Source organism: Zerene cesonia, unplaced genomic scaffold, assembly GCF_012273895.1.
Source record: "Zerene cesonia ecotype Mississippi unplaced genomic scaffold, Zerene_cesonia_1.1 Zces_u007, whole genome shotgun sequence".
NCBI lineage: Eukaryota > Metazoa > Arthropoda > Insecta > Lepidoptera > Pieridae > Zerene > Zerene cesonia.
The window spans coordinates 1,320,318-1,334,276 of NW_024045137.1; the positions used below are offsets into that span (position 1 = coordinate 1,320,318).

Consider the following 13,959-nt stretch of genomic DNA (forward strand, 5'->3'; position numbering starts at 1 on the left):
ATACAGGTAATAACCTAGTTCAGAAGGCAGAGCATCACTGTGAATATGATATTTGTACTTGCTAATAAATGATAAAAAAAAAATAAAAATAAATGATAAATAAAATACAAGAATTGCTCGTTTAAAGGTATAAGATAAACAGAGTTAAATAGAAAAAGCATCAGATCAGAACGTTAATAGAATCTGGTTTCGATATAAGAGCATAATCTTAGTCATTCATGAGCCGGGTTTAAGGGATGCTGGATACAGATCTATGCGCGAGATATGTTTCCTCGCCGCGAATCGATTTCCATGCTACATTTATATTGTACTAGCTGCGCCCCGCGGTTTTACCCGCGTGAGTCCGTATCCCGTAAGATTATCGGGATAAAAAGTGGTCTATATGTTATTCCAATTGTCCAGCTGCGTACGTACCAAATTTTATTGCAATCGGTTCTGTAGTTTTTGTGTGAAACAGTATCAAAAACACACACATCCTTACAAACTTTCTTATTTATAATATGAATAGGAAACATAGAAAGCACAGGTATGGATAGCTTTCAATTGAAAAGAGAATTATCAAACCCGATTCAACCAGTCGACAGTTATAACAAACCATTTTTGTGAATGTAACGCGTTTATTTTATTTATAAGCCTCACCTGTATATTTGTATATAACCGTACCCTTTAGACTCGATTTTGACCCACTTTTAACAAATAGATTGAATTCAGACTTTGTACATTTATCAAGGATCGATGACAATACAATAATTTCATGAGTTTATCTTATTATCCTGATAAGGATCGTCAGGATTAAATTATTTCCTTACGGTAAATCTATCTGAGAGCTAATGAGACGGTTAAGTCGATTCTATCAATAGAATATTTTTAATGTATCCATAGTTTTAATTTTTAGTTTTATAGCATTGAAACTTTAAAAAAGCTTATACCTTTAAACGAGCAATTCTTGTATATATATATATATATATATATATATATATATATAATTGGAATCTCGGAATCGGCTCCAACGATTTTAATGAAATTTAGTATATAGGGGGTTTCGGGGGCGATAAATCGATCTAGCTAGGAATTTTTTTTAGAAAATGTCATATTCGTGTTTTATTCGTGTTTTTTTTTTCCTGACATCTATTGGTGAATAATAATACTATTTTGCTTCGTAGATAGTTGGACGACTGAAATAACACATAGGCACTTTTTATACCGATATTCCTACGGGATACGGACTTACGCGGTTTCAACCGCGGGTCACAGCTAGTTCTCATTTATAAAGCATAAATGAGAATTTTTGAAAGAATAAAACAAATGATATCCATAGTTTCTAGAAACATTAGTTCAAGAGATAACTTCTTACAGTGTTAGATAGCCCAGTTATTGAGGAAGGCTCTAGGCTATATGTGTACCACGGGCGAAGCCGGAGCGGACCGCTAGTCATAGTATATCCTACTAATATTATAAATGCGAAAGTTTGTAAGGATTGTGTGTGTTTATTGCTCTTTCACGAAAAAACTACTGAACCGATTGCAACGAAATTTGGTACGTAGACAGCTGGACAACTGGAATAACATATAGGCAACTTTTTATCCCGATATTCCTACGGGATACGGACTTACGCGGGTGAAACCGCGGGGCGCAGCTAGTTAGTTATATCTTCAAACTTTGCTCTCAAAATGTGAAACGATTCTCACAATGTCAAGTGACATAAGAACTGCAAGGTTCTTAAAGTCTTGGCTCGAATAATCGTTGTGCGATCTTTGAATACTGATGTTGAGATTAGACTGGTTTTGTTGAATCTATCATTTATTATTTCTTTCTTAGATTTATAGCAGTGGTGGCTCTGTGGTGAGAACTTCGGACAAAAATCGATAAGTCGGGATTCGAGACTGGGCGAGCGTGCAGGAAATAAATTGATTTATCTGCACATGTAGACAATATCACCATTGCTTGTTACGGTGAAGGAAAACATCGTGAGGGAACCGGCATGTCCGAGAATCAAAAGTTCGACGACATGTGACATCTGCCAACCTGCACTTGGCCGGCGTGGTGGATTATGGCCTGAACCCTCATAGGAGGCCTGTGTCACTTTTACCGTGCTTTCATAAAACCACACTCCTTTTTGTTTATTTCCAGGATTTATATGGACCACTGCAGATAGCGATCTGCAGTCTTCCATATAAGGTTTGGCACGCTTTGTAGGGTGAATGGTTCAATAAATTTTAGCGTGAGAGGTATCTTATGATCTTACTAGCTGCGCCCTGCGGTTTCACCCGCGTAAGACCGCATCCTGTAGGAATATCGGGATTAAAAATTGCCTATATATTATTCCAGTTGTCCAGCTATCAACGTACCAAATTTCATTGCAATCGGTTCAGTAGTTTTTGCGTGAAAGAGCAACAAACACACACATATCCTTACAAACTTTCGCATTTATAATATTAGTAGGATAGTAGGATTCTTCTCATTTATGTATTTTTCCCTCTATAGAGAAAAATAAAAAACGTGTAAAAAAAAATAAAACATACACACACATAAACAAACGCACGCTCACATACACGCACATACTTAGCAACTATATTTAGTCTCAAATCTAAGATTTTTTTCTATTTTAGTATAAACTAGCTTTGCACGCCTTAAATTCGGATTAGTTTAATAGATGTTCAGCTTTATAATATTAGTACAGATAACACTAGCTGTAACCTGCGGCGTCACTCGCGCACCCGGGCAACAAGTAGCCTATGTGCTAGTCCAGACTGTAATCTATCTCTGTACCAAATTTCATCCAGATACGATAAGCTATTTTCGCGTGAAAGACGAACTCTTTTTTCATATTACTTCCTTCCCTTTCCCTTTTTAATCCTTATCCAATTGGTTTAATTCTACAACAAATATCGAGTGTTTTTAAAGTGAAACATACACACATCGTCTCAAATTTAGTTGGTCTGTGTATCGCATGTCGCGTGACGGTCGGCCGCGGAGTAGGGATAAAGTGGAAGGCGCTCGTCAGAGCAGCCGCAGTCGATATGGCGGCGTCTATAGTTCCATCAGCTGACCGTCACTTAAATATCTATAATGTGAAAAATATTTCACTTTTACCGTTTCATAAAACCACACTCCTTTTTGTCTATTCCCAGGATTTATATGGACCACTGCAGATAGCGATCTGCAGTGGTCCATATAAGGTTTGGCACGCTTTGTAGGGTGAATGGTTCAATAAATTTTAGCGGGAGAGGTATCTTATGATCTTACTAGCTGCGCCCTGCGGTTTCACCCGCGTAAGTCCGCATCCTGTAGGAATATTGGGATTAAAAGTTGCCTATATGTTATTCCAGCTGTCCAGTTGTCTACGTATCAAATGTCATTGGAATCGGTTCAGTAGTTTTTGCGTGTAAGAGCAACAAACACACACATAACCTTACAAACTTTTGCAATTATAATATTAGTAGGACGTAGGATAGGATGGTATACGTTCCAAGAAATGGTAATATGGATTTTTGTGTCCCAACTCAAACTTAAACATTCATTTATTCAATTAGACTTTTTATATAAGCACTATTGAATCGTCATAACACAGTTATAACATTTACCACCGGTTCGGAAAGCAGTTTCTGCAGAGAAGAGCCGGCAAGAAAATCTGTAGTTTCTTTTTTAAAATAATATCAATTTTACATTTTAATTCTACCTAATATGTAATACGTACATAATTGATATTTCAATTTATCTGCACATGTGGATAACATCACTATTCGATAAAGTGAAGGAAAACATCGTGATAAGACCGGCATGTCTGAGAATCAAAAATTCGACATGTGACATCTGTCAACCCGCACATGGCCTGCGTGGTGGATTATGGCCGTAACCCTCATAGGAGGCCTGTGTCCCAACAGTGGGAACATATATGGCCTGATGATGACATATATCTAGATATATATCTAGCTTTTGTGTCATAGCTGAGCGTGTTATATCTATGTCTTTTTATGGCAGAGCAAGCGAAAGAGCAGATAGGCCACCTGATGATGTATTTGTCTACAAAAAATTTGTAGACATCTATATATATAAAGAAAGTCGTATTAGTTAAAAATGAATCTATCTATATATATAACAGAAAGTCGTGTTAGTTACACTATTTATAACTCAATAACAGCTAAACCGATCATGTTGAAATTTGCTACAGTGATAGTTTGAGATACTAGAAAGGACATAGGATAGTTTTAGAACTGGAACTTTGCCTGTACACACCAGGTCTATCTTTCCTGCAACTACGCGGGCAAAGCCGCGGACGAAATGCTAGTCTATTCATAAATACTTAAATATATAAAATTAACGTATTCGTCACCAGGTCTCCGCGTGGGTGACGGACCTGGTGCTGTCTCCGTCATCGCTAGAAGACAAGAAGGTGGTTCTTACTTGTGTGCTGAGGATCGCCCTTACCTGCTGGAACATTGGCAATTTCAACGGAGCCATGGAAGTTGTGGCTGGATTAAAGTAAGTTGGATACATAGAAAAGAAAAGGTGTGTGTGCGATTCACACACGATAGAAGTGAAACTTTAGTAAATCGACAAAAGAATGAATAAAATGGTATGTATATTTCTGTCTCATTCTTTGCCGGCTTTACCCTACACATTTTTGTATTTCTGTCTCTTACCTGTCGTTTTCCGGTGCGTCCGGTTTGAAATCACAACGATTCTAAAGAAGTTTCACTTCAAAAAAGAAAGAAAATACGTTTATTATGACGATGATAAATATAACAATAGAGGTCATTTATTAGGCAAATATATATGTACCTTACTTAGGGTTTCCATTCAGCGTACTAACACTGATTTTCAGTGGATACCGTATGTCTTATTGACAGCGGATGTGCTCATGCTCAAACTATTTAATTTATGAATATTTTATAAAATATAAGCAATATATACATGTATAATTATAATACGTGCTTAAATAATAATAAAATACAATACCACTCCACCCCAATATCAAGATTCCTGTTGTATCCCAAGGGAGCATTCAATCGGGATAAAAAGTATCCTATCACCCAAGTCAGCTCTTACCCTGTCTGTTTACCAAATTTCATCAAAATCCGTTAAGCAGTTTAACCGCGATTGACGGACAAACATCCAAACAACTTTGTCATTTATATTAGTGTAATTGAAATATTTTCATGTCATTTATAGCCTTTTATTGCCGTATTTTAAAGACGAGATGGGATGTAGAAAGGATTGATACGGAATAAGAATGGGACTCCCAACTCCCACAGTAAAAAAGGGTAATGGAGTTAATAAAATTATATCTTAGTTATGGAGTTAACAAAATAATATTTTTAATTATCATACATATAGGCTACTTTTTATCCTAATACTTCTACGGGATCTAATATATATCTTGAATTATATACTGTATCGTATTTTATGAATTATTCTTTCCTATTAACATATAAAACGAAGGCAACACATCGCTCTAGCAGGGGTATCTGTTCCCTGCGGTTTTACGCACGTAGTACCTGATGTTATATAGCCTAAGGCCTTTCTAAATAAATGGGCTGTCTAATATTAAAAGAATTTTTGAAATCGGACTTTTAGTTCCTGAGATGAGCGCGTTCAAGCAAACAAACAAACTCCTCAGCTTTATGGATAAGAAAAAGTTTAAATAATGTAATAGTAAAGATTGTAATTATGGAAGAAAATTCATCCAGAGCGTAATGGGCTAAGCTTTACCTTAATTATTGTTTGATCACTAACGTTTGAAATATAAAGAAGATGGGAGAAGATAAGGGAAGATGCGCTCTGTCATCAGGGGTTTCTTTCGGCCTTCAGCTATTTATAGACTGTAGGCCGGCGGAAACTACTTGCTGACGGTGCGAACCGCTTCAGAAGAGTAGAGAACAGTTAAGAAGAGAAGAAGAGAAGAGAAGGGAAGAGAAGCGTCGATTCTTTATTTTGCGCAAAAACTATTTATCAATTTAAATTTATGTATTTTTACTATTGTAACAATCATATATATCAATAATAAATGATAACAAATCATTACACTGTATCGAATATGACATATAACGAAGTTTTGGATTGTGTTTCTTTGAGAAATTTTGAATTTAATTTTAAGTTTTAACATATATGTACTATACATTGAAATCCTATCCTACTAATAAAATAAATGTGAAAGTTTGTAAGGATGTGTGTGTTTGTTGCTCTTTCACGCAAAAACTACTAAACCGATTGCAATGAAATTTGGTACGTAGATAGCTGAACAACTGGAATATCATGTAGGTAACTTTTTATCCTACGGGATACGGACTTACGCGGGTGAAACCGCAGGGCGCGGGGTGCTTTATAAATTAGAAATTATGAAAGAATAGAAAAAAAATTCATCACGAGTCAGGATTCGAAACTACGTCTTTTTACCATACCGTAGCAACGTCTAGCTTCTCGGCCACCACAATAAATGCTTTAATAAAATCAGTTTATTTCCCAACCGTACAATAAACACATACAAACAAAACGCTGATCCCTTACTAGATAATAATCTGCATTACAGGTATCGATACAGATAGACAGAATCAACTAAATTGTCTCACTTGCTTGAAATGATTAAATCCTGGCGATCCGAATCTGCAAAGATGAATTTTTAATTTATTGTATTGTTACCAATCTTTATTAATTTATTTATTTATTATTTCATTACAGTAGTAGAAAAAAAGAACAATAAATTGTCAGAATAAAAATAGACCTTGCTGACACATATGTACTAAAAGACGGCCTTATTGCTCAAGAGCAATCTGTTCCAGGCAACCTTTTTGTAAAGGAACGTTTTAACGTGTAAACGATAAAATAGAATCGAAAGCTATAAATATAGTAGAATAGTTGATAGTTATAGAAAGTTTTAATTAAATTTATCCAATTTATATCAAACACAAGAAAATACTAAATTTATCCGTTTACAGTGGGTCAAAAGCGAGTCTAAAGAAATCGCTTCATCAAATGTATAAAGACAATAAGGGTATTTAGAATATATTATATAGTCAAAATAACATTAAATTGAAAACGAACAAAATTCATTTATTTATATATTCACGATATATTAAGGTAACAAATATAAAACAACAACGACCTAACTGAGAAAGTTTTTGAAGTTAAACAAAAAAACACTCGTGCTAATAACATACCGATATTTATAAACGCCGAAAGCGCGGGAAATTCATGACTGACAGATAAAAAGTCATATTTCACAGACAACAAATTCCCGCCGAAATCCGACAGCTCGCGTTGCCATATCTGAAATGGGAAGGTAAATTTTAATAACTCGTGTTGTAATTATGTTTTATGGCCAATTACTGAAGCAATGTTAATTACATTTTAGCACTTCGTTGCAGCGCTTTTATTACTTCTTTAACACGCCCTTTTTAGCTTCTCCAAGAGCAACAAACACACACACACACACATCCTTACAAACTTTCGCATTTGTAATATTAGTAGGATAGTAGATTATTAATACATTTAAAGAAAATCTTGATGGTACAGTTTAAATATGACAGTTACCCAACGGTCTCCAGATAATCTGTGGCTTTAAAATTTCATCACAATTACGTCAAAGTTAGCTCGAAGTACAAAGCAATTATTTAAATTGTTTTTCAAAATTACACTCTGTTGAGGGCTCTGTTAAATATAAATTCATACTACACAATATTTATACTTATCTATACTAATATTATAAAAGGGAATAATTTGTATTTATGTTTCTTTGTTTGTTTGTAATGGATAAACTCAAAAACTGCTGAATCGATTTTATAAATTCTCTCATAATTAGAAAGCTGCAACTTCGCTGAGTGACATAGGCTATATATATACCACGGGCGAAGCCGGGGCGAACTGCTAATATCATTATAAAAGGAAATTTGTACATTGATTTCAGATAAATGAAAATTATAAATAATTTTATAATTAAATGGCTGAATGAATAATTATGTATTTACCGACAATCAAAGGAATTGTAATAAGCTGGAGTATGTTTAAACGCACTCATCTCAGGAACCGCTGGACCGATTTAAAAAATTCTTTCACCGTTGGACAGATGAGTTCAAAGAACTGCCTGTGAGGAAAAACACCGGCGTATCGAATCACGACAATCCGTTGATAGTCCACATAACACGCGCACTGAGAAACTCCATCGTTTTTCGTATAAATCAGGGGTAATGGCTAGTTAATGAAAATTCCAAATCATTCATCACGATTTCAAGGAAAGCTTTTTAATGCTACAAATTCCAAAAGGCTTCAAAACTTTTGGCGCGCATTTGCAAAATGGCGGCAATAATTCGATTAGAATTACAAATGGCCGCCGCGTGCTATGCCGTTTGTTGATCAAACTTTGTCTGAATTAAAAATGCTTTTTGTAAAGTGCCAGTGGATATATTTTACGAATTAGGTTATTATTAAATTATATTTGATTTACGTAAATATAAATGCTTTCCACTGGTGGCTTTGCCCGCTTAGTCGTAGGAAAGATAGACCCGGGGTTTTCCTTGCATGTTTCCGTTACCATGAGATTTCCGCGATAAAAACTTTCCTATGTCCGTCTCCTGGTTCTAAGCTATTTCTGCACAGATTTTCAGCCAAATCGGTTAATGCGTTCTTGTGTTATAAATAGAGTAACTAACACCACTTTCATTCATATATAAATTACTAGCTGAGCCGCGCGGTTTCACAAAAAGTTGCCTATATGTAATTCCAGTTACCCAGCTATCTACATACCAAATTTAATTGCAATTGGTTCAGTAGTTTTTGCGTCAACAAAAAGAGCAACAAACACACACACATCCTTACAAACTTTCGCATTTATAATATTAGTAGGATAGACTGAAGCCCCATTTTATATATCACTAGCTGCGCCCCGCGGTTTCACCCGCGTAAGTCCGTATCCCGTAGGAATATCGGGATAAAAAATAGATGTTAACCGATTCTCAGACCTACCCAATATGCTTACCAAATTTCAGAGGAATCGGTCAAGCCGTTTCGGAGGAGTATAGAGACTAACATTGTGACACGAGAATTTTATATATAAGATTTAACACTTTAATTACCTTATATTGTCTCCAAAGACAGTAATCCTCCAGGATATCCAGCATACTGGTCATTTGAGAGAAAATTAGAACTCTGGAATCTTGCTGTTTTAATTTAGGAAGCAATCAAGGATGGCCATCCCTGGTGGTGGTGTGTTGTACCAAATGTTCTTCGGTTGTGTGGGGAGGGCCTGGAACAGCTCCATCAAATAATATGGATGATTGCAACATTAACGTAGCTGCATCAGAATGTTCTGGAGTCATTTTCTCAACTTTTCCAGCACCATTCAGTAGATAATAAAATGTATTCGATCACAATGATGTAAATAAATGTAAATATGTACTTAGAAGATAATTCGATATAAAAACGCGAAGTCAGCTAGCTAAGTTAATGTTTGTAAATTTGTTTGTTCACATGAATGTTGTAAACAAGAATCATTAAAATCGATTCACCCAAAACAAATTTTCGAAGTAACAAACACAAAAATACACTCGAATTGGTGACCTCCTGCTTTTTTTGAAGTCAGTTGAAAAGAAGCTTTATTTATCAAAACTTAAATACACCTTTAAAAGGTTAGGTTACGTTAAATGAATTCAAAAACTACAAAAGGAAAATAACATCTTTAAATTTTAGACTGTAATACGGGTCAAAATGGCTTAAAGACTTTTCCAATGAATAAATGTTTTAGTTTCGAAAAAAAATCTCTTCAATACGCGAATATAATCTTTAGAAAAATCTCCGACAGATGTCACATTTCCCTCGATCTCATAACACGAAAGCGTAAACAAGCAAAAACGTTGAGGTTTTATAGAAATTAAAATTACATATAATCATATAATCCTGAGCTATGCTTAGTTTGTGTAATCAAAATCGAAAACAAGTGTTTTTGTATAAGATTTCTCTATTTAGCTGGCTGCGATAGTTATTATTTGTTTATTATAAGACTCGTTTCCATGCCCTAACATACCTTTAATGCTGTCTCAATCCTTTCTTTATGCCATACCCCTTAAAAGAGGTCCTATCTATGCATATGGACATGTGCGGTAGTGATCTCTTGCCATCAGGACTGGTCCCAAGTCTGCTTACTTGAAAATACTTAGCGTCTCAATTAATTTGCGTCAGAATGATTAACATATTTGGTAGTCTTATAATGTACAGTACCTGGATGACCGAGCTTTGCTCGGTTTAACTTCGTGAAGTTAGATTGTTTATAAGCGTTTTTTTCCAAGATCGTTTAGGCATTTTTAAGTGAACACGTGCATTAAGAAGACACAAAACAATATAAACAATTAGTCTAACCTCAAAGCAGACACTCATTGACTTCGTTACTTAACAACGCCATTTGCTGGAACTTTAATTATTCACCAAAAAATAGCATTATTATTCGCCAATAGATGTCAGGAAGAGTCGCTAAGTTTAAGTCGATAAAACACGAATATGACATTTTCTAAAAAAGATTCCTAGCTAGATCGATTTATCGCCCCCGAAACCCCCTATATATATATATATATATATATATATATATATATAAAAGAATTGCTCGTTTAAAGGTATAAGATAATCATTAAAATATAAAATGTTGTTCCATTGAAACACAATCAAATTCAAATCCAACTAAATTGCGACGGTAAGACTATGTCATGGGATATTATCGTTAGCAATATTATAGAGAACTAGCTGCGTCGCACGGTTTCCCCCGTGTAAGTCCGTATCCCGTAGGAATGACGGGATAAAAAGTTGCCTATATGTTATTCCAGTTGTCTAGCTGTCTACGTACCAAATTTCATTGCAATCGTTATAGTAGTTTTTGCGTGAAAGAGCAACAAACACACACACATCCTTACAAACTTTCGCATTTATAATATTAGTAGGATAGGATAAGAAAAACTTAAAAAACACGTTTTAATGAGAGAATCAACTAAATTGTCTCACAATACTCTTATACAAAGTATACGTAAGCCAATTATTTATCCCAGCGACCCTAATCAGGATAAGGTAAACTCATGAAATTATTGTATCGTCACTTATCCTTATAACTGGACAAAGTTTAAATTAAGTCCGTTCAAAGAGGGTCAAAATCAGTTGGTTACAAACATACAAGTGAAGCTTTAATATAAGTTGTTGCTCGCAGCATCGCCAACGTGGTCTTAGTAATTTTTTTATCAACTTGTGCGCAGAATTTATCATGATCCCTTCTTAGTGGATGCCTACGTCTAACGATGCCTATGCCTATATCTATCTGCATGCCAAATTTCAGCCCGATCCGTCCAGTCGTTTAGCTGTGCGTTGATAGATCGCTATGTCAGTTAGTCAGTCATCTTTGAGTTATATGTTTATTTAGAAAACGAATTCAAAATGGCAGTTCTAATATTTTTCTTCTCGCTCACTCCTTGCTCAACCATCCTTCTCACTCCATCTTTGCTCAACCATCAGGTCGAAAAACAGTTTGACAGCTTAGTGACGTCATTTTTGTGTCATTTGACTATACGCATCTGATACGACCGACGACGGTAAGCAGTGGTGGCTGATGGTGAGGACCTCGGACTTCAAAATCGGTAAGTCATGGTTCGAGACCAGGCGGCGTGCAGGAAATAAACTTATTTTTCAATTTATCTGCACATGTGGATAACATCATGAAGGTAAATATCGTGAGGAAACCGGCATGTCCAAGAATCAAAAGTTCGACGACATGTGACATCTGCCAACCCGGTTGATGATGATGATGATTATGATACGACCACACTTCGGCTGGTTTTTGAGTCACGCTGACGGTACGCTCAGCAGTCACTACAAACTGTCAGCGAGACCCTAAAACGAGACTGTCACATCGTGTGCGATGGGCCAATTCTGAAAATATGTTCTCTCTACCGCCCGTTGTGCTGTGAGCAATAAATAATTATAAATTTACTATAACTGCCAGGTTTATTTACATAGTTGCATATAGTTGAATATACATAAATATTATGTATATTTAACTATATGTGCATATAAGTATTTTATATCATTATTGTTATTTACACACGTATTATAATTATACATGTATATATTGGATTATATTTTACAAAATATTCATAAATTAAATAGTTTGTGCATGAACACTTCCGCTGTCAATAAGTCATAAGGCATCCACTGAAAATCAGTGTTAGTACGCTGATTGGCGGGCCTAATTAGAGCACATATATATTTTAAGTATCATAAGTGACCTTTTTAATATTTACCTTCGTATATGTGTCATAATAAACGCATTTTCTTTCTTTCTTATTTACTTTAAAAGACAATGTTGATCTACATTTAAGGCACAATATATAATTAAAACTAATAATGTTTTGTTATATTACTAGCTTGTAACATTTACAAGAGCTTCGTAGATGACATGCTTAATACAGAGAAATTTTGAAATAATAGAAATAAAAATGATCACGAGGGGGGATTCAAACCCGCGTTTTTTGAGCTCTATCATGCTAGCAAGGTGAAACCAGCAAAATTGCAAAATTGCAAAGAAAATCGTACATGATTTTGTAGCTAGTTTTTTTTTGCCAAACCATAACATCGCCTAGCCTTTCGGCCACCCTTGATCCCGCCACAGTAATCGAATTTCTTTTTACTTTTAATTTAAATTGTTCAGAAAAACCTTCTGCCTATATCGAATTCGAGAAGAGCAATCGCAAAACCAACTGGTCACCCATCCACTTTAATACCGTGCCAACTGTTGCTTAACCTGTATTTTCTTTAATGTGCTGTACCCACAACATTCAACCAACCAAACAAAAAAATCTATTCCAGGTCTCACAAACTGAAGCCATTCTGGCTGACCATATCTGATGAACCGTTACCAGCGTTGGACTTTCTCTCCGCTGCTCTGCTGTCAGCGGAGTACGAGAGAGCACTCAGTCGAGCGCTGGCCATGCCGGAGTGCCGGCTGATACCGTTCTTTGGTGCTTTCTTACGGGAGCTGAGGTAAATATCCGCATTCTTCCGTCGGTCGTCGAGGTGCACAGCTTCTAGGCACCGCTATTTGGTGGACCATGTACCCGGATGAAGCGAATGATTCCACATTCTTTATTCGAACCGCAAGGGATTGGAACATGCTTCCCGAGTCTGTGTACCCTGACGAGTACAATCTGGAGGTCTACAAGAGAAGACTGAACAGGTACCTTCTGGGAAAGCGTTCCATCTTAGGCCACATCTCAGTTTACCATCAGGCGAGACCGTGGTCAAGCGCTGCCCTATTATGAATAAAATTCAAGACAACAACAAAAACAAGAACAATTCGATTAATTTGCTGAATTTACTCCTTTAACATAATTACCAGGTTATGCTTCATCATCGTAATAACGCCTATCCTTTCAGCCAACCGAGATCCGGATCTTGATACAGTTTTTTTATAGATAGAGTGATTCAAGAGATTCAGAAGGTTTATATGTATAATAACATTATTAAACCGCTCCGAATTTAACGCGTGCGAAACCACGGGCAAATGCTAGCTACACTGGTTTCTACTAATATTACTACATTACATATAATTTGTTTACTCTGATACCCTATTATTAATATGGCCTTTAAGTTTTTTTATTATAGACTAGCTGCGGCCCGCGATTTCATCCGCGTAAGTCCGTATCCCGTAGAAATATCGGGATAAAAAGTTACCCACTTGATCAGTTATCTACATACGAAATTTCATTGCAATAGGTTCCGTAGTTTTAGCGTGATAGAGCAACAAACACACAAACATCCTTACAAACTTTCGCATTTATAATATTATAGTAGGACTATAAAGCTATATTTTTTTCGTATTTTAATACCAAAGAAAATGTAAGATTGAAATATAGAAAAAAAAAATATATGGATTTGAGGATGAAGAGTTTATTTGAACGCGCTAATCTCATGAACTATTGGTTCGAGTTGAAAAAT

The 13,959-nt window shown here is 35.7% G+C and overlaps 1 protein-coding gene across 1 annotated transcript in view; it reads left to right on the forward strand.

Moving 5' to 3' along the window:
• The window catches only part of LOC119839021 (1-phosphatidylinositol 4,5-bisphosphate phosphodiesterase epsilon-1-like), a 135,143-nt gene that overhangs the window by 63,667 nt on the left and 57,517 nt on the right, over positions 1–13,959 (forward strand). The window contains exons 5-6 of the mRNA XM_038365190.1: positions 4,337–4,482; positions 12,832–13,005. Of these exons, the coding sequence (XP_038221118.1) occupies positions 4,337–4,482; positions 12,832–13,005 (320 nt within the window). The remainder of the gene's footprint in view (positions 1–4,336; positions 4,483–12,831; positions 13,006–13,959) is intronic.